The sequence below is a fragment of the Prunus mume genome, linkage group LG2 (genome assembly GCF_029339155.1).
Source record: "Prunus mume cultivar Tortuosa linkage group LG2, ASM2933915v1, whole genome shotgun sequence".
In the NCBI taxonomy this organism is placed as follows: domain Eukaryota; kingdom Viridiplantae; phylum Streptophyta; class Magnoliopsida; order Rosales; family Rosaceae; genus Prunus; species Prunus mume.
Window position 1 is genome coordinate 1,685,334 of NC_142699.1, and position 19,232 is coordinate 1,704,565.

General features: G+C 36.8%; 5 protein-coding genes across 8 annotated transcripts; 2 read left to right on the top strand and 3 right to left on the bottom strand.

The window, feature by feature from the left end:
- Positions 1 to 815: 815 nt before the first annotated feature.
- LOC103319212 (uncharacterized) lies at positions 816 to 2,627 on the bottom strand. The gene is made up of 6 exons (XM_008220732.2): positions 2,287 to 2,627; positions 1,764 to 1,908; positions 1,556 to 1,666; positions 1,396 to 1,478; positions 1,250 to 1,307; positions 816 to 1,040 (listed from the first exon to the last, which is right to left on the bottom strand). The coding sequence occupies exons 1-6, from the start codon at positions 2,602 to 2,604 to the stop codon at positions 961 to 963; spliced, it is 795 nt and encodes a 264-aa protein (XP_008218954.2). The 5' UTR covers positions 2,605 to 2,627; the 3' UTR covers positions 816 to 960.
- A 203-nt stretch (positions 2,628 to 2,830) lies between these two features.
- Positions 2,831 to 6,344, top strand: LOC103319213 (uncharacterized). Its single transcript, XM_089045696.1, has 8 exons — positions 2,831 to 3,116; positions 3,550 to 3,772; positions 3,964 to 4,056; positions 4,401 to 4,545; positions 4,650 to 4,760; positions 4,843 to 4,925; positions 5,016 to 5,073; positions 5,463 to 6,344. The coding sequence occupies exons 2-8, from the start codon at positions 3,566 to 3,568 to the stop codon at positions 5,540 to 5,542; spliced, it is 777 nt and encodes a 258-aa protein (XP_088901822.1). The 5' UTR covers positions 2,831 to 3,116; positions 3,550 to 3,565; the 3' UTR covers positions 5,543 to 6,344.
- Positions 6,345 to 7,116: 772 nt separating this feature from the next.
- Positions 7,117 to 12,729, bottom strand: LOC103319081 (arginine/glutamate-rich 1 protein). Of its 3 annotated transcripts, none has more exons than XM_089045694.1 (6): positions 12,497 to 12,729; positions 12,377 to 12,394; positions 11,719 to 11,943; positions 10,352 to 10,633; positions 8,013 to 8,232; positions 7,117 to 7,514 (listed from the first exon to the last, which is right to left on the bottom strand). In XM_089045694.1, exons 3-6 carry the CDS (start codon positions 11,859 to 11,861, stop codon positions 7,248 to 7,250), a joined length of 912 nt encoding a protein of 303 aa, XP_088901820.1. In that variant the 5' UTR covers positions 11,862 to 11,943; positions 12,377 to 12,394; positions 12,497 to 12,729; the 3' UTR covers positions 7,117 to 7,247. The 3 variants fall into 3 exon arrangements, with proteins under 3 accessions (XP_088901820.1, XP_088901821.1, XP_008218795.1); XM_089045695.1 differs by lacking the exon at positions 12,377 to 12,394 and adding an exon at positions 10,757 to 10,860 and having other exon boundaries at positions 12,497 to 12,728; XM_008220573.3 differs by lacking the exon at positions 12,377 to 12,394.
- Positions 12,730 to 12,983: 254 nt separating this feature from the next.
- Positions 12,984 to 15,703, top strand: LOC103319082 (ribosome biogenesis protein). Of its 2 annotated transcripts, none has more exons than XM_089045697.1 (5): positions 12,984 to 13,247; positions 13,345 to 13,403; positions 13,640 to 13,689; positions 15,108 to 15,244; positions 15,343 to 15,703. In XM_089045697.1, exons 1-5 carry the CDS (start codon positions 13,228 to 13,230, stop codon positions 15,545 to 15,547), a joined length of 471 nt encoding a protein of 156 aa, XP_088901823.1. In that variant the 5' UTR covers positions 12,984 to 13,227; the 3' UTR covers positions 15,548 to 15,703. The 2 variants fall into 2 exon arrangements, with proteins under 2 accessions (XP_088901823.1, XP_008218799.2); XM_008220577.2 differs by having other exon boundaries at positions 12,986 to 13,247; positions 15,105 to 15,244.
- Positions 15,704 to 16,648: 945 nt separating this feature from the next.
- Positions 16,649 to 17,586, bottom strand: MEE9 (maternal effect embryo arrest 9). Its single transcript, XM_008220578.2, has one exon. The coding sequence runs from the start codon at positions 17,300 to 17,302 to the stop codon at positions 16,859 to 16,861; it is 444 nt and encodes a 147-aa protein (XP_008218800.2). The 5' UTR covers positions 17,303 to 17,586; the 3' UTR covers positions 16,649 to 16,858.
- Positions 17,587 to 19,232: the final 1,646 nt, after the last annotated feature.

The window sequence follows — 19,232 nt, forward strand, 5'->3', positions numbered from 1 at the left end:
CTTGCAAAGACCCTTTATATTAAGAGAGGCAAATATACACTTCACCCTTCATTAAAGCAAAACAGAACCCAACTGACCAAAAAGAAAGTTACTAATTTCTGTATAATAACATACGGACATCCGCATAAGAGATTTTCTGTATATATATATATATATATTATCGTGAGTTAATACAACGCTAATCACTCGTTTTGATATATTTCGAATGCAATTTTGTTGTCTGAACCGTTCAAATTTTAGGACATGATTCAAAGATTATTCCTACAAAATTTCATCCAAAAATCAGAGATTGTTTAACCACTTGATTATTTTCGTGAATATTTCATTGTCTTATCGAAAACATTATGTTTGTCTATTTATTTGATTGTATTTGGATAATTCTTTTTGAATTGAGGAATTTTTGCATCTTTCGATGATGATCTAAAAAAGTAAACCGATCGGCAACTTAATTTGTTTGCCAAACACCAAAATCTAATCAAACTTTAATTCATAACTGAAAGTTCGTAGGAAATAATAGACAGATTGGTGATTCTTGGGAAATGCTAAGAAAGGTTTTCTTTTTGTTTTCAAATTATTTATTATATAAAAGAAGAAAAAGTCTATGGAAATTATATTCCAAACTTGAACCCAAAAGTCAGCAAATTTGAGACTCATCGCGACGGTGCCCCTACAGTTGCTTTTAAATAGGCGCTTCCCAAATGCAGCGATTGCCTAGAAAGAGCATCAAATTGATTCGCCTTATATAGGCTACAAAAGTATTTTCATAAAAGGATAAACACTTTTATTTATTTATTTATTTATTTTTTTGACAAAAACTACATCTTACAGGAATATCCCCAAATGCACCTAAATAAGAATTAAACATACGCATGTATAGATTTTCTCCTATACAAACGTCCAGCACGATAATAACATACGAACGTCTGCATAGAAGAAAAACTACATGCATATATATATCATTCAGAAGATTTTCCATTTATGCTCCAATGACTCGCAAATCAACCCTATGCAGTATTGCGCACTCAATGGATAATTCGAAACTGCAGAGGCAAGCAAATGCGAGGTTCAGCATTCCAATATTAATAACTTCCAGCAAAGATAAAGAAACATAAAGCAAATACTAGATTGAAAGAAGAAAATAAAACCAGCTAAACGAGAAACAGTTTCGGATGTAACTATTAACTAAGCATGTTTAATCAACTTAATTTTAGTTTATATTCTAAGAGAAATTCCAGCCATATAAATTTACCTGATATGAAATCATCTGTATACTCCTTACTGATTTTCCCATGGACCATTGCACCCACCTGATAAGAAGCAGTCATGGAAATTTCAAATACAAAATAGAGCATGAAGTTGAAACCTAAGAATTGAAATTCAGAATCTGAAACATACCACAAAAACAAGATTTAATTCATCACTGCCAGAATTGACATATTCATCAATGTCAACCAACTTTTCTGAACTATAAGAGAGACCTGCAATCCCAATACAGCCGGTATATTAGTTCTGGTCACTAAGCTCAGAACTTTAAATAGAGGTATACAAAGCTCACCTACGACGCGAGAGTTGACAGGTAAATGTCGCGTTACAGGTTCCTCAATGACACGCATAAGAATTTCATTTGTATCTTTGTCACGAATGCATTTATGCCCTAGTAACTCCACTTTAGAAATTGCACAAGTCAAAAGACAAAGCCATGAGTAAGTTCCATGGAAATTATTTCGTGAATATATGTCAAATGGGAGTAGAAGCTAGCTTACAGATGACTCCACAAAAGCGCTTGCACGTTCTTGGTATACGAACATGGGGTTTAATTTCAAATAAAACCCCTTGATCAGTTTTCACATACACAGCTCCTACCATACCGGCTTTATTAAGTTTGCTATCCAAAATCGCACGAAGAGCCTAGATGGGTCAAACACTAACAATCAGAAGTTATATAACCAAAAGCAATAAAGAAGCATAATATAGAGAGAGTAATAGTAAGACATAATCCAACGACAAAAACTTTCTTGTAACGATGATAACACTGTTTTGCTATCCATGGCCAACACAATGACAAGTGAAAAAATTATCCCATGTGTCATTGTGTTATTGGCACAGGACGTTGCAATTATACAGTAAGCCTTATGTTAATCTCAATCCCAAGACATGAATTTATGTGGTTGATGATATCCTATATTTGGTTAGCAAAGAACTTAAGCTATATAATAAGGATTTTATAACCTAAGAAATTAATTTTTTTAAGGTCTGAACAATGTCAATTGTAATTCAAGAATAAACCTCGTAAACCCTTCCAGGCCTAAAATCATTTAGATCCTTCTTTTGCTTGAGCAGGAAATCAGCGTCTTCTTCTGAATCCAGAATCTTCCACCTCTTTCGAACGAAGCCCTTTGTCAGAGAAGCATTTTCTACAACAAAAATTGCCCGGACCTTATCATTCGCATTATTACGTGTGAGTGTGAGTGTGACATCATCTTCTGTTTTCTCCATTGTTGTTGATTTCTCTTCTTCCAACTTCGGCTTCACCGTCCTACACCTACTGGAGCAATTCTGTGACTGTGACTGCAACATCTCCTCCTCCCTCGTCTGCCTCTCCATATTTTGTGCCTAGGGTTCTTGTCGTGGATATTAACAGGTAGAAGCCCATTTGAATTTCTATATATTTCTTTTGTTTTTCTTAATTTAAAAACCAAAAAACTTATTTTTTAAGTTGGCTCTTAAAAAATCTGGCAAGTGATGATGACGTGACCTACAAGGCACTCGGTTTTCTTATGTGTAAAAATATAAAATAAATAAATAAATCTGGCAAGTGAGGACGTGACCTTTCACCTTTGGATCTCTTCTTCTTTCTCTGCTGCCGCCACCAGGAACTGCCTCCATTCCGTCCAGCACAGATAGGATCCACGCCACTGCCCTCATCTATCGACAACATCTCTCTCTCAACCTGTTACTTTTGCTCTGAGCTCTGAGCTCTGAGCTATAAACTCACTCACTCTATCTCTCTCTCTGTTCGGCTCCAAAGTTCTATCACCTCCACCGGTACCCACCACCGCATCTCTCCTCTCAATATATTTTCTTGTCTAAATTTCTGTTTGGTAGCTGAGAAAAAGGTATGGAAACAATTTTATATTTTTATATTATTTTTTCTACAGTTTCTGTGTGGTTATTTTTGGACGATTTCTTGGTTATTTTTTAAGCCTTTTATGTTTTTTCTGTTTCTTACGACTGAGAAACAGAAAAAAGATTGAATTTTGTGTTAAATTTCATACACTACTTTTTCATATATAAGATTTATCCACACTATACTTTTCTTCTAAATAACTTTGAATATAACAGTTCTTAACTGGAAATATTACTAATACAGTGGAAGTCTACAGTCGACCATATTGGATATGATATATCATAAGTTATAATTTCTATGCCATATATATATATATTTTTGTGGTAATATAAACGATATTCTTTTTGGTGAAAGCAATTCGTGTAATTTGCTATAATTTCATTCGCGTACCCTCAATGGTTTATGTCTCTTGTTTGTTCCAGGACTGGAAATAGAAAAATGAAGAGACAGACCTTAGGGCCATGCTCAACACGTAATTCGAAGTCGAGATTTGGAGGGATCAAACAAGGTGAAGATGAACGGAATGATGAAGATTCTATGTACCAACTTCCTGGGATTCCACTTACTCCTTCCAATCAAAACATGAACCGTAGAGTTACTTTCGTTCTTGAAAAGGCTTCTTTAATGCCTGCTTTTGTCGGAAGGGTAAACATTTTTATGATTGCACCAGGGTCATCCCTTGCCTCTCCTTTTCCAGTTTTAATGATTTTGAGTTGTTGTTTTTCTCTTATTTTCTGCGTAATAATTGTGATACTTCAATCCAATCACTGCTTCTGGTCCTTTGTCTGGTTCTTACTTTGTTCATTCTGATTTACCTTATATTTTCCTTGTTTCAGACATACCAGATTTTAAATCCACAAGTACATGCTGACTTCCTGCGGAGAAAGAAAATGGATCCTTATAAATACAGACCCGACATTGTTCATGAGGTGCCTAACGACATTGTTAAGTTTAGATGAATATTGGTAACTTCTCATTAAGGCACATCTTTCTCCAATAACGTGCAGAAATATACAACAATCAACTTTGAAGCTGTAGCCATTAGTCTATCAAATTATTGAATGAATATAATTCTTTAGGATTTAAGCTCCTTGTGGCACACCAATGACTAATTTTAAACCAATTGAGTAGAAAACACTGTACTTATTAAATTATTTCCTGGACACGGAAGCCATTGCCAGTTTACCAGTGACCTCAATTTGATGTTTTCTATCATGCAAATGCACTTTATTTTTGTCTCAACAAGTCCTTTTTGCAAATATGATATGTTCAGGCTCTCCGTCAAATCATGGATACCCGACTTTGTAAGGCTGGTAGATTACATGCCGTGTATATTAAAACTGATGAAGGGGTGCTCATTAAAGTTGAACCACATGCTACTATACCAGAATCGTTGGAGAAGTTCTGTTATATGATGTGTTAGTGTTTCTTTGATAACATAGTGAGCTATTATTCTTATCTATTTTGGTCCACATTAAAAAAATAGTTACCATACTTTTATCTTTCTTCTTATATATCGCAGCACAATTATTGCAAAAGTTGAGCATTAAATCCACGGGTCGACGTGAAAGACTCTTGCGTGTGGTTAAGAACCCTATAGCTCAGCATTTACCTGCCAATTCCCTCAAGATAGGTAAGCATCCGATAATGTGTGCAGGGTTCTGTTTTCATTTAAAATTAAAGCTTCTTTGACTGAAAACATGCTGTCACTTCAGGCCTTTCCATGAGTTCGCAAAAGGCAGTTGACTTACGGGATTATGTGCATGCTGTCAGCGATAATGTCAACCTTGTTTTCGTGGTATGATAGCATTATTGTTCCTATCATATGTTTTCATTACACATTTGGTATTAGGTGGTTCATCAGTTGATTAACTAACCTGAAGTTCAGGTTGGTGCAATGGCTCACGGGAGAATTGATAGCGAGAATGCGGATGATATCATATCAGGTTATGCCTCACATAACTTGTCTTTGTCTTTTGCTTTATACTATTCTAAGAGAAAAAATGTTGGTGTTTTTCAGAAGTTGATGGTAAAATATATAGTCAAAATATATATGAAGAAACGTGCTTGAAAACCAGAAGGAAATCGTATTATAGTTAGGAAAGTTTACCCTATGCTCTCCTTTGGTAATATTTTTTGCTTTGAGTGAGGAGTCCTGGTATCGGATTCCATCCTTCAAGGCTTTCTATTATTCTACTTGAAGTCTCGGCCAGTTTGCTGGTTCCTTTGATTGCTGTGATATTGTTCTATTTTTCGTTTCTCTTCGGGGCAAAAGTTCTTATTTCGTTTTGCTTTATGATTTTGTTTGTTAATAAATCTGTTTTTGTGCTTGCAGTTTCTGATTATCCTCTGAGTGCTGTGGTTTGCCTGGAAAGGATAAGTATAGCATTAGAGAGAAAGTGGAACATTCTGTGAATCAGTTATGATTAGTATTATTGCTCATGTCTGCAGCAGAAACAAATTTCGCTCGAGAGTAATGTTGTGGTATTGTTTGGTTTTGGATTACAATACAATAATCTTCTTGTTTACTTTATGTTGTTTATCATAAACGTTAGTACGTTGACAAGGTTTAGTATTTGATTGAACAAAATGATATGTGGATGATATATCCAGTGATTCTCAGACTATTCTCTGGGAAGGTCCCTAAAGAAAAAAAGAGGTGAATCTCTGTTTGTGGCTCTGCTTATATTAGCTCTTCTTGTTGCTAGGCATATTGTTTCGATCCAATCTGTGCCTGAGACGAACGGTTGAAATGAATCAAGAGTCTTTATCATCCCACTGTCCCTTGCTCCTTCCCAAAGATTTTTCTTGTGCATAGAGGATGTCATTAAACTCACCAGCTAGTAACCAAGGCAGGTTCCAAGCACTTGCCATATAGATTCACCCTTCTAGATAGGCAAGGATGTCCATACACTGCTGTGAATAACCAGGAGGATTTTATGCTCATATTCCTCCAGAGAAGCTTTATAGCATCAAAGACTTCAGCATTGGAAAATCCAACTTGAGAAATCACTTTCCTAGCTTTAGTAGAGCTAAATCTAGGTTCAAAAATAAATAACCATAATATCCAACTTATTATATTTTTTTAAAGTCCTGCATGATTAATGATGAAAAAAGGTAAACCTGGAGCAGTTACAGGGATCTTATCGGACTGAACTTCTCCAGGCGGCTCAACTGCAATAACACCACCACCAGTACGAAGATGTTTCACCGCTCCTTCCTTCAGTATCTCTCTGCTCTCCAACCCACTGTGGGCAGAGAACACTAAGTTTGGCTTGATGCTCGCCACCGTAAGAATCAATTCACCACATTGTTACTTAGCTCTTTCAGTTTCTACCCAGTTTCCTTCCTTTCCTTTATTTCCTTAGTGATTGTTGGCTTTTGGTTGTGTCTTGGCTAACCACAAAATAGATTTGTAATATATTGTACCATATCAACCTACAAAAATATTATGAATCTATACTCTGTTGTTGCACTTCATCTTCTTTTTTTCTAGTTATATTCCAAATGTTGGTGCCATTACACACAAAATGTGCATGTGAAGCAGCCACTCCACATTTATTGACCACTTTGCTCACCACCTTAGAGAGGTTGGCCCCACGAATGTATGTGGAACCCATCAGCAAATGCAGTAATTGCAGCACTCTAAGAGAAAGAAAAAAAAAAACTAGCTGGTTACGGCCTAAAGACGGCAACCCAAAAGGTCTTGGCAATTTTCACGCTGAAAGGTTGAAGGTTCAGGGGAAGAAAGCCTCTGCAAGGTACGTGGGAAAGGGTTTGATTCCATGAAAGCTTTGGCTTGGCCACATGAGGCATCACAAGGACAGAGAAAGGAAGGCGACTCAGTGTTGCAAGATTGCAGCAAAGAGGAGGAGCAAACCTCATACGAAAGGAATACAACGCCTTGGAGGATTTCTCCCCGCGTAGGCTTCGGATGGACATTCTATAAGGGACAGTCAGACAAGAACCATATAAAAATAACACACATCTTCGATAATTGAGAACTGATTACATTATAATACCAAAAACTGTATTTACCAAATATTCTTACATTACAGGTACAAACGTGCAACCAAGTCAAGACATATTGATCGGAACGAAGCCATGTTCCATAAAGAATCTATTTGGAACCAATTGCAAACGACAATTTTGGCCGGGATTTGTTCTTACCCAACAATTTCATTTGGTTCACCCGTGCCTCCTCCTCCTCTTGTTTCTTCCTTCGCAATGCCTCTTCTTTTTGTCTCTGGAGCTCTTCTAGCTCCCTGTACCGCTCCTCCTCCCTCCGCTGCTGCTCCAAAGCTTCCCTTCTTTGAGCTTCTTCTACTCTCCTCCGGTTCTCTTCAAGCATCCCTTCCAATTCTTCTTTCTCTTTTCGAGCTTGTTCCTGTCAGCAAAACACCAATCATGTAAAACACACAAGAACACATCAATTACTCTGATTTTTTCAGCTAATAGAGACGGAGGCAGAGGATGGAATTGCAGACTACAAGTGTCATCCTATCTTGTCTGCGTCCCACACATCCCCACTGTAATCATGCACAGCATCCCTTTCAGATAATTAATACAACAGGACAGGTTTGGATTTTCCATTATCTTAAAGGCACATATCCTTCATGGTACTAATACCATTTTTGTTTTCTTTTATTCCTTGCTTTGAGTACGCTCTAAACCATGTCACTGTAAGTTGAAACTTGAAACTAATCATCCTTCCCCAACTACACAGCCCAATAACTAAAACGACAATTGTATATGTTCAAGAAAACAGAAGATATGAGTCCAATCATCCCTAATGGTGATAGCACACAATGACTCATTAGCGTGTCACCACAACAAGAAGAGAAAATGAGATGTCAGACAAGCAACATGGTAGCCTAATTATTACCTCCTTATTTCTAGCCTCAATAAGAGCTGCTTCCTTTTCTTTCTCAAGTAGTGCTGCAACTTCAGTAAGAAGCTTCTTCCGTCCCTCCTCCAACTGCCTCTGTATTTCCACTTTAATCTCCACGGAGTTCAAGCTCTCTTCAACTTTCGTACGTATTGCTTCTTCCACTCTCTTTGAAGTCTCTTCTTCTAGCAGTTTCAATTCTGCTTCCTGTTGCCGCCTGGGAGTACAAGTGAAAAAGTTAAGCAATAAAGTGGCCTCTGAAATAAAAAGGGAAACTGCTGCCTGAGTACAAATAAAAAACCAATCAACATATACTGCTTCCTCTTTTTTATTACCCCTCCCCTTCTCTCGTCATTATCCGACTACAATAAATGACAAACTAACCTTCATGAGGACACAGGTACTATATATACGGTTATGCTTTTAAGGCATACCTCTAATGTATCCTGATCCAAACAAATGAGTTTCAAAACTGGTGAACAGTAGATAAACGATGCACCCATTTTGATCATCAAATATAACAAGTTGAACTATAGCAGTATCATCCTTCAGAAAATCCTGTGGAGGAGAATGTCAAGTAATCTGCTGCAGTTTTAAAACTAATCATTGAATTGCTTCAAATTTGAACTAAATACATTCTTTACATGAAAATACTACAGTTCTAAAATATATGACTTATGTGTGGTACTTCTTGAGTATCATGAGCACTAAAGCAATGACAAGACATTGGGAAAACATTTACAGGACAGAACAGCAGTTCAACACTGATGGAGAACCAGGGTTGCAACAAGGGAAAATGGATTTAGGTCAGAAGCCAACACAAATCCAAATCTACGGAACAGGCAGACTACTACATGATTCAGTAGGCAGAGGATTTGTTTTTCTTTGGGTCTAAATTCAGTAAACAGAGGTTAACCTGCACTTGTCAACCCAGCTGTTGCATGGGTCAGCTACTTAGGTACGGCGCAACATGTTGAGGATCTCCGAATAACTTAGGTTCACCATATCACTGGTCTTGGACACCAAAATAACTGACTAGCTCTTTCCAAATACTCCGAAAATGAAATTATGCAGAAAGATGATCGTGTTCTAAAAATGCATATATCTGGACACGCAACTGAAAGTAAATAAGCTATAAGCAATTATTTGCGGATGTGGAGAAAAGTATCATGTGTTGACTGGACACTGTGCTCTGAACATAAACTCCCAAAATTTACACTAAGGAACTAAAACATATGTATAGTTTGAGTGCATTTTTCTTCATAAACCAGCCAAACTCAGGACAGATCTTGATTAGTTTTCACATCAATTTATACTACCAAACAGCCTAATCCCCATCTGGTTACAATTGTGTAGGGGCCAAGAATGTACTCAACCCACACATGTGCTCCTAAAAAGGCCCTTGATTGCATTACTTACAGTCATAAGAAGATCAACAATTGTTAGAATCAGCTGCATGCAATCAAGAAGTCCAACTAAATTTTACATTATTGACTTTTGAAATCAAACAAATAACTGCAATCCAACTGTGAGTGATTCCCATAGCACATTTAGATGAATTCCAACTCCTATTGGAAATAAGATGGAATAATCTCTTCAAAAATGGAAGTTAGATATATTTGTCTACTTTCAGTAACAAGAGACCATTTCCTGTCCAATGGGCGTTAAAAACACTTGAAATTCATTCTTAAATAAATATAGAGCATGCTGGAATTAATTATAAGACCAACAATGCCCTATCATACAAATGTTCCTTTACCCAATTTAGATTCAATGGTTAAATACTTGACTGCTACAACTTATGATCTAATATCTTACGCCCATATGCAATTAAAATTATGTAAACAAGTAGTTAAGATTGATTTGTAAAACAGATTGGACAAACCAGCTCCACATTTAAATCCATAATTCCATACATCAATTGTGCATCTCACATATTTACCAAACCAAAGTCATTAAAAGCACACAAAAGGACCCATTATGGACACAAAATTGACCAGAATTCATTACTTTAGTTCAATAACATTATAAAAATATTCTAACATCTCTTCAAAGATTTTTACAAAAATACAAACACAATTCATTAAAAACTATACAACAAATAGTTACTCTTTAAAGGTTAATTGATGAAGAAATCCATAGAAAGGACTACCAAACAGGCTCCAAAACACAATTGCAGGCCTCCCATCACTGAACAAAATCGTCCAATCCCAAATTACATCTTCAGCATAACTCAGTAAATACTTAAAACTGTTAGTCTACTCTAAATATGAACTTGATGAAAGGTCACAAGAAAATTTTATATGATAAAAGAACTTATGTTACATAAATGATACCTTTTCTTCTCTTCTTCTTCTTCCTTTCTCAATTTCTCGCTGGCATTTTTCTGCTCCAACAATCCAAGACTTGAAGTAGAAGATTTACGAATAGGAGACAATGAGGAGCTCCTACTTCTTTGTCTCTTATAACGCTTCAAGACTGGAGACCGACTTTTACGACGTCTTGGAGTTGGAGAACGACTTTTACGACGTCTTGGAGTTGGAGAGCGACTTTTACGACGTCTTGGAGTTGGAGAACGACTTCTACGACGCTTAGGGGAGATAGAACGACTTTTCCGTCTGTATTGGAAAAAAACAGTTATTAATATAAAAAAATTAAAATTTCACATGACTCCACATAATCAATAACTATCAAGCCAGTCCACCGGGTAGCACAAAATATATAGAAACATGTACAGTTACCTCATACATTGTTAAGTATAACCTTTGTGTGCTCCATCTTTTATCACATGAAGAAGCAAATGTCACAATCGAGCAACAAAAGGACACCCAACGGCACCCATCACCTGCTCACTTCCCATATGACGGGAAGAAACTGAGTTGTTTTAAATTCTTAGGAAGAGCATGCATCCTTATATCACTCTGACAACTCTATAATTTACTCCATATATGCATGCTAGACACTTATCCAATTATTTAGAAAGAATCGAAAACTGATTTTTCCAAAGGTCACATGTCTGTCAATGTTAGATCCAAACTGAGTCAACCATCAGATTTATGACAACATCAGCAATTCTTTGGCATTAGCATGACAGCAACCAAGCCTAAGGTGTACAAACAACAACGGTAGTTGAAAATCAGAATAGAAAACTCAGAACAGCAAATGTCAAAAGCATACCAAACGTAGGCAACGGAACTACCAATTCCTGTCCACTTGAAGGTGTAAAGCAAAAAAGTCAAATATTAGTGATTAGCATGCAGAATTTCAACTCAAAGCAATATTTCATGGAATGCCCCCATTAAGCTGTGCATCAACATCAACGTAGGAGGTACCGGGCAATCTTGAAACATACGAGTACATAATCATTTTCCATAAAACAAAATCATATGACTTCATGATTGGAAAAATGAAACAATGTTCTAAGAAAATAAATCTGAACAGCCATTCCCAAAGTCTTGGTCAAATATTAAACAAATTACAAACATCCCTATCCCCCCTGTAACTTGCATGCCTACAAGTACATAGGCTTTATACTTGAAATAAAAAGTACCACAGGATCAGGTATGGAAGAAGATGCAGACATAGCAACTTGGATATCATGTAAATCCAAACCGTATGAGCAATGAGACGCTTCAATCTTTCCAACAATTGATTGAGAATCAGTTAAATTAGCACAATAACACAAGAATATTAACGGGATCACCTGCTATAAGAATACGAGGAATACGGAGACCGGCTTCTGTCTCTTCGGCTTCTCCTGCTACCCCTATGCCCCACTGGAGACGGCGAACGCCTTCGCCTATACGAAGGCGATCGTGATTGCGACCGTGCCAAATCACGAGGCATCCTTTCACCTCAACTTTAAGCCTACTGTGAATATTTCCTAGAATGAAACTTGAATACTAACAACAATTTTTGCTACTCTGCCCTATAAAAACCAAAACAAATCAACCATTATCAAGGAGTAGAGTTAAAGTCACAAAACTTCTACAAGTGAGAACCGGGAATATTTTTTATTAAAAGAAAGTCTAGTAAATCATAACAACCGATTAAGCATTAACAACAACAATGATTCTTAACGATTTCTTTGGTAGCTGAGGAACTGTCAGAAAAGATAATCAGATGAAAATAATGAGTCCCAAAAAAATTCATTATATCCACAAATTAAGCAGCAACACTGAAAAAACAACATTTTTTTCCAAATGAAAAATGCATAAATTAAACAAATAAACAAATATGTTCGTATGTTTAGGAACCAATGATGTTTGATTTGCTGGGTAACAAATCAAAGGAATGAATCAACGAAGAACAATCCACCTAAAAATACAAAATAAATAAAGAAATTGATAATTTTTACTGACAATTTAATCGCCGAGAAACTGCAAAGATAATAAAGCCTTTATCATCAATCTGGAAATAACCATCCACAGGATAAAATCATTTCGTTCCTTTAATTTTCGTAGAGAAAATTAGAATTATACCTGTGAAACCTCAGACCAGATGGTACCTAAGAGAACAATAGAGGAGATCAGAATCGCCCGCGTCTGGCATGAAAAGTAGCTGAACAAAACCCTAGGATAGAGAGTATTGTATCAGGGCAGAATCAGATACTGAATATGCAAACCCTGGAAGAAGAAGAGGGGGCAGAGAGAGATTTTGATAAGAGTTTTGGGGTTGGGATGAAATATGAAAGATTGAGAGGGCCTTTTTCTACTGTGCTAAATTTTTCTCCCCAATTATATCACAAGTTAATTGTACATTTGCTTGCAAGACATGCTAGTAAATATCACCGAATTCGGGCTCAAAGTTTTGTGAAATTCCAAAATCAATCAGAGCCCGGCCCAATTCCAGGAAATGCACTTAGTTAATACAAATATTGAGAGTAAAAATTATTTTAAAATAAGGATAATATGGTAAATTCACATTTTTTTAATTGCTGTATATTTGCTGTATGGATGAATCGTATCGTATAGTATCCGTGCAACATAGGTGGTGGCTGACCTTAAACTCTGTCACAAAAACCTACCCAGCCGTTCCCCACTCTCCTCCGCCCAGACCACGCCACCTCCTTCCTCTCTCTCTCCGTCTGTCTCTCTGTCTCTCTCTAGGTTCCTCCTAAAGAGCTTGCTATCTCTGTCTTCTAAAACCTTAAATCATTTGTTTAGTTGACCTCTGTGAAAAAAGTGCTTGCAAACTCGAAAAATTTTCAGTGATGGGCAAGCCAGGTTCACGGTAATACTTCCATTGTGCACAAGTCCTTGCTTTTTTTTCTTTTCTTTTTTTCTTTCTCGCCTTCTCTCTCGGTTAAAGTTTTGTTTTTTCTCTGCAGCTCAGAATCATCGACCAAAGCCGACATCAAATTCGAAAAGAAGCTCGAATTTTATGCTAGTAAGTTTGGATTTTTAATTCACTTTTCTGTTCTTGTTGGGTTTTACTTATTTAGTCTGTTCTTGTTTGGGTTTATGTAATTGTAGTCTCTGTCTCTCGAAAATGGATAATATCAGTAATATTAGTAAATATTTTCATCCCCAATTAATTTACCTTTTTAATTCTGAATGACCAACATAATTGCATTCCATTTTTATTTTATTTTTCCAAATATAATTTTTCAATGAACAATGCAGAGGTTAGAGATACAGTTTCTGGCTTGGGTGCCCAGAAGGCTATTGTGAAGGTGAGGATCTCTAATTCTTGTTCAACTTAATACCAATGCCTTACCCACATTTTGTTTAGCGAATGTTGTTATGGTGCATAATTTTACTCGGTAGTTTAGATATGAAATTTGATGAGATAATATTGGAGGAGGTCAGCAATGTCTTGGGATATAATGTATTTGAATTCTCAGATCCCTTAATTGGGGACGGCATTAACATGTAGTGTTCATGGTTAGTTGCTTTCATCTGAACTTATGTAGTGATGATTTGCCTAATGATTCTCAATCTGGCTTTGAGAGGTATATTTATCCTTGTAAATTTTGTTATTATGCATGAGAGGAAGAGAGAACGTGAGCTGCCAACATTTAACTAGGGATTTTAGAGTGGAACAGAAATTGTTAATGGACGTTGTGCGGTGATCAAAATCATTGAACGAAACAGAATAAGAAGCTACACCATGAAAATAGACAGATGATGTGCTTATTTAAGAAAAAAGGCCTCATAAAAGAGCAGCACAAATTGAATTACTGAGGAAGTTCCCTTCAAGTCTGGATGGAGAGAAACAGTAATCACATTGGCACACTTGTAGTATCAAAACCTGGGTTGAGGGAAGTTCAAGAAGCTCATTATGCCTCAATCCGTTGGATTGAGCTTCAGTTGGCCTCCCAACTAACCCAAACTGCATGAGTTGCAGCCCTAGGTTTAGTGGACCGAAAAACAGATAGGAATAACATTTTAGAAGCAAGGATTCATCAATCATGTGAGGACATATGTTGAAGGGATGGAGGCAACTGATTAGAGAAAGGGGAGGCATCGGGGTTTTGGATGAAAGATAATTAGCTTTGGAGGTTGGGGATAAAGTAGTGCACTCAACACTTAGAAAGAAACCAGAAGATGCAAGAATGTGAGAAATTGGGTGTTGGATTTAGTTTGCTGGGCAACTTAAAGCTAAGGATTTATGGATTGCAAAATGGCCAAACAAGGAAGGTTTGACAGGTCTAATCAATAGCATGTCTTTGTTGCTTATTTTAAAGAAGCCTAGAGGTATTTTGAGCCAATTTAAAAGGCTCAAAATGGGGCCAACAATTCTTAGTGCTTAGTGTTAAGAATTGAAACAGGGCCCAACCTTCAACTCGTGTAAACAGTAAACTGATGAGACTTCCCCCTTTCTACTTAAGGCTATTTCTAACTTCTTTCTAGGGTTTTCTACCACAAGAAAAAGAGCTCTATTCGGGGAAATCGATACATGTTCAAGAAAAAGTTAGATATGTTATGTAGTGATCTGAATTTCCACAAGGCATAGTCAAAAAATAACTTCGTCATGATTTTTTTATTTTCTTTATGTTATTGATTTTACTTAAGAAAAATGATAATTAATTTGTGAATAATTTTCATAATGTTTTGTGTGGTAATGCGTAACTTTATCTTCTACCAGAAGAAGAAACTGCGTAGCCGACAGAAGAAACTGAAAGCATATGATCTCTCTTCCTTCTCAGAGTTTCTGCCTGAGTTGAAGGCTAAAAAGCAACCCACTTCTGAGTTCAAGCTAAATTGCAAATCCAAGAAAACCCTAATGTAAATTTACAAGTTCTTTGATTACATTCCTGTTGCAAGCTTTACTTTTCATTTTCACTATGTCACAGTTAAGTAATAGTGGATTCTGTTTTCATCAGATTGAAGGAAGGAAAGCAGTTGGCTACAGTTCTTGAGCATCCCGCTTTCAAGTCAGATCCCTTAGCTGCAATTCAACAACACTTGGAAAGGACACAGCCAGTGATAGAAGTGAAACCAGAGAAAAGGAAAAACAAAAGTGGAAGCAAGAAGAGGAAAGACAAGAAATTGAAGGCTTCAGCCGGCCCCCAATCTATGGATATGTGAGTCAATATGCACACTTTTCATCTGATCCACCGTGATGATGACTCAAATTTGTTCAAATCACCTTGCGAATGTTCCAACGCTTAAATTTTGAATGTAAAATTTTGTGGATCTTGCTGAAACTTGTAAATGGTTCAGTTTAGCCTCATTTCCTTAGGATCCTTTTGGTCTCAAGTGCGTAATTTACCTACTTGTTGGCACGTGAAGAAATGAAACGAGAAAAGAAGGGAAGATAATTGTTAATTCCACAGACATACTTTGATGATTTAGGAACAAGTGAAACACTGATCTAGATTTTTATTTTTATTTTGGTTAAGGGAAAAAACAAATTATAGAATGCAGCATGTCTCAAAAGCGTTTTGGTCCGTAAAAAAGTTCATGCACCCTGAAAGAAAAGTTTGAGCTCAGGCATATTTGTTTTTGTGCCTGGTATCAAAATAATCCCTAGGGCTGAGTTAAAATGATCAAATTAGTGCAGATGTAGGTTATGTCAGTTGGCAAGGGCAGTGAGTAAGCATGCCTTCAATGCACTTGAAGTTTGAATCCTCCATCTCATGAATTAGATTAACTTAAACTAATTTAGACTATTGCTTGTATTTTTTTTTTTTAAAAAAAAGGTGATCAAATTAGCTCGACAATTCGAGAAGATCAGGCTGGTCCTCTATCATTTTATCTTTTCTATCACCCTCGATGGTGACCCTTGCACTTTTGTGTTAAAATCTCCCTCCCTCAATATTGTTTTACGACGAAGAAAAAAAGAAACTGGATGCTGAAAATAATTGGTGAGGGCAAAACGGTAAGAAACTAATTTATGCCAACGGTACAATGTCGCTTCAACTTCAAGCCTACTCAATTATTGAGGCCCCAAGTAGTCAACAATTCACCATCAACGGCTACCCACCCTGCCTTTTCTCTTTTTCTCCAAATAATAAAAAAGGTACCACAAACAAAAGACTGCCCTCCTTGCACTCTCTGCGGTTGCTTCCTATATCAATATCATCATAAACCATCATTATTTTTGTTATTTTCCTCATTCAAACAGTGAGTGTGGGAATATGAGGTGGATCTCATTCATGCATCCTTAGAAAAAAAAAAGAACAAAACTCAAAAGAAGATAGAAATTTTATTCCAAAATGTATTATGCAGAAGACTATGATCTTTTAACACTAGAAGTTATCAATTTTTTTGAGGGCCAAATCCTTGGAAACCACTTTAAATGGATCCATATTTTCACACTGCCAAAAACCAATTTTAAAGATATGAAAATTAAGCAAATACAATTATTTATGGTTCTCCTTCCAAATTACAATTTGATTAAGAAGGGTGAACCTTGCTAGTAGAAATCCCCTTCCAAGCTGATTTCATGGAAGCAGTGGCTGAGTTGAGAGCAGCCTCAATATACCTCTTGGAAGCAATAGTGGCTGCATTCTCCATGAACTTCCCCATCTTCCTTGCACTTTCTGCAGTGGCAACTAAGCTGTCGAGCTCAGCCTTGGAGATGGCTTCCATTTCCTCTTCAAAACGTCTGAACTCATCCATGGCACTCTCCATCACTGAGTCCATGTAGTCCTCGGCTTCCTGCATGGCAACCTCAGCTGCTTCCACTTCTTGCTGCTGTTCCAGTTCAACTGCAGCCCATGATCTGTACGCTTCGATCTCGAAGAGTTTCATCAGGTCTTCGATCGTGGCGGGGTCGAAGCTTTTGTCTTGCAAGGCTTGGTTTGAGAGGAAGCTGAATTGGGCGATTAGATCTTCCATTTTCTTCTTCTTGTTGTTGTGGTTGCAGTGGTTGTTCTTGTTCTTCTTGTTGTGGGAGTGAGATATCTAGGGATGAGAATATTATTGTAGATCTAGCTTTAAGCTTAAGTCTATGTGGAAGGGAAAGTGGGTATATGAGAATCATATAATGGAGAATACTTTAGCCACTTAATGTATATATAAAGTGGATAGGATGCGACAGGAACCTTGGAACTTTATGTTATGGGGGTAGAATTTGGCCATAAGATCACGTGATGAGACAAAGCATGGCCAGTGGTGGACAGGGTTCAAGAACCAAATTAATTGCGATGGATAAAATAGTTATTCGGCTTCATTTTCTGCCCGTTGATGATGCTATTATAAGTCGCGCGTGGACGCATGATAAAATTCCGGCCTTTTGACTTGTGTGTGGGCATTATTACGGTATTCACAATAATCAAGAGTTCAGACGTTGTCACGTGCCCATACACACACAAGTAACACTATAACTCAAATTATAAGTACTCTCATACTTCATATTTCGGATTTTAGTTCAGATTAAGGAAAAAGAAATACAAAAGAGAAAGTTCTCTAATAAGATCAATACAAGTCCAAGTACTAGAAGCCCTAACATCTCCACTTTTTGACGAAATTAATATGAGTATAAGCTCTCTGTTTCTTTATATGAGTTTCTAGGTTGATATTTCTAGTTCAAAATGAATTTCTAGGTTATCTAATTTAGCCAAGTATCTTGAGGTCTAATCTTTTATATGCACAACACAAAAATGGAGGAAAGGTTGAAGCTTTCTTATCCTTGAAGCTCTCTTGGATGGTCTCCAAGTTTTCACCTTTGGAAAATGCCTTTCTCCATATCTTGCTTTATGAATTCTTCACAAGGTACCAAAGTAGATACCCTCTAATTCACCACACTAAATGTTTAGAGAATGAAGAAAGAAACAACCAAGAGAGTGGATATGCTAGACTCCTTCTCTTGGTGACCGATTTTAGCAAAGGTAGAGGGGATGATTTCTCCTTCTTCTCAACACCACAACCAAATTTCTTAGGAGGCTAAACCCTAACTCGAGAATAGCCTAAGTGTGGCCTATGTAGGCCAACACAAAGGATGAGGAGAAACCCCATGGTGGTGTTTGGGCTCCTCTTAGGCTCACTTGAATTGTATTGTCATACAATACTTGTTCCTCGACCCAATAGATCCTTGGGTATTTTCCTTTTAGGCCTAAAATGACTTTAAATTCCAAACCGAGTCCACTGTCAAACTAATTTCGTAATTAACAATTTAATTATGATTTGTGACTTAACCATTAAGTCATATCCTTAGTGCAAATAGTTTGACTTGGTCAACCATTTTGGTCAAATGCGTTAACTTTGACTAGACTGTTGACTTTCAATGTCTTATCTTTTATATTGATTTTTGCACCATTAATGGTGGCTTGTCCAAGCATGGCCTTTTCTTCGACAAGTTGGTATAGTATATCTTCATAGTTTAAATTGCATTTCATGCAGTTGCTAAGCTTTTTCCTTCTCCGTCTGACTTTCTCTAGCTATCGAAGTCAACTTCGAGTTTTATCTTGGATAATTGCGTCATTAATCGGGTAAAATAAATTTTGAAATATAAATAACGGCTTTATTTTGGAAATTCAGAAACATTGGCTCTAAGTGAATTGGGCGTATATCACTTGCGTTATTGTAAGTGATGAAATCTTGTTTGATATTCTATAAAAGATTTCCAGTTTGATTGCGTTCAGTGAACTCACTATCTAGCAAACACCTACACACTTATCTTAGTATCTCTACAAGAATGACTCGAGACTAGTCACCCTCCATATGGAGCATATATAGTGTGTAACAGTCGTTGCAGTTCATCAATGTCTAATTGAACGATTTTATGACCGGAAACTTTCATGGTGTGGGTTACAAAGAGAGGTTTCTC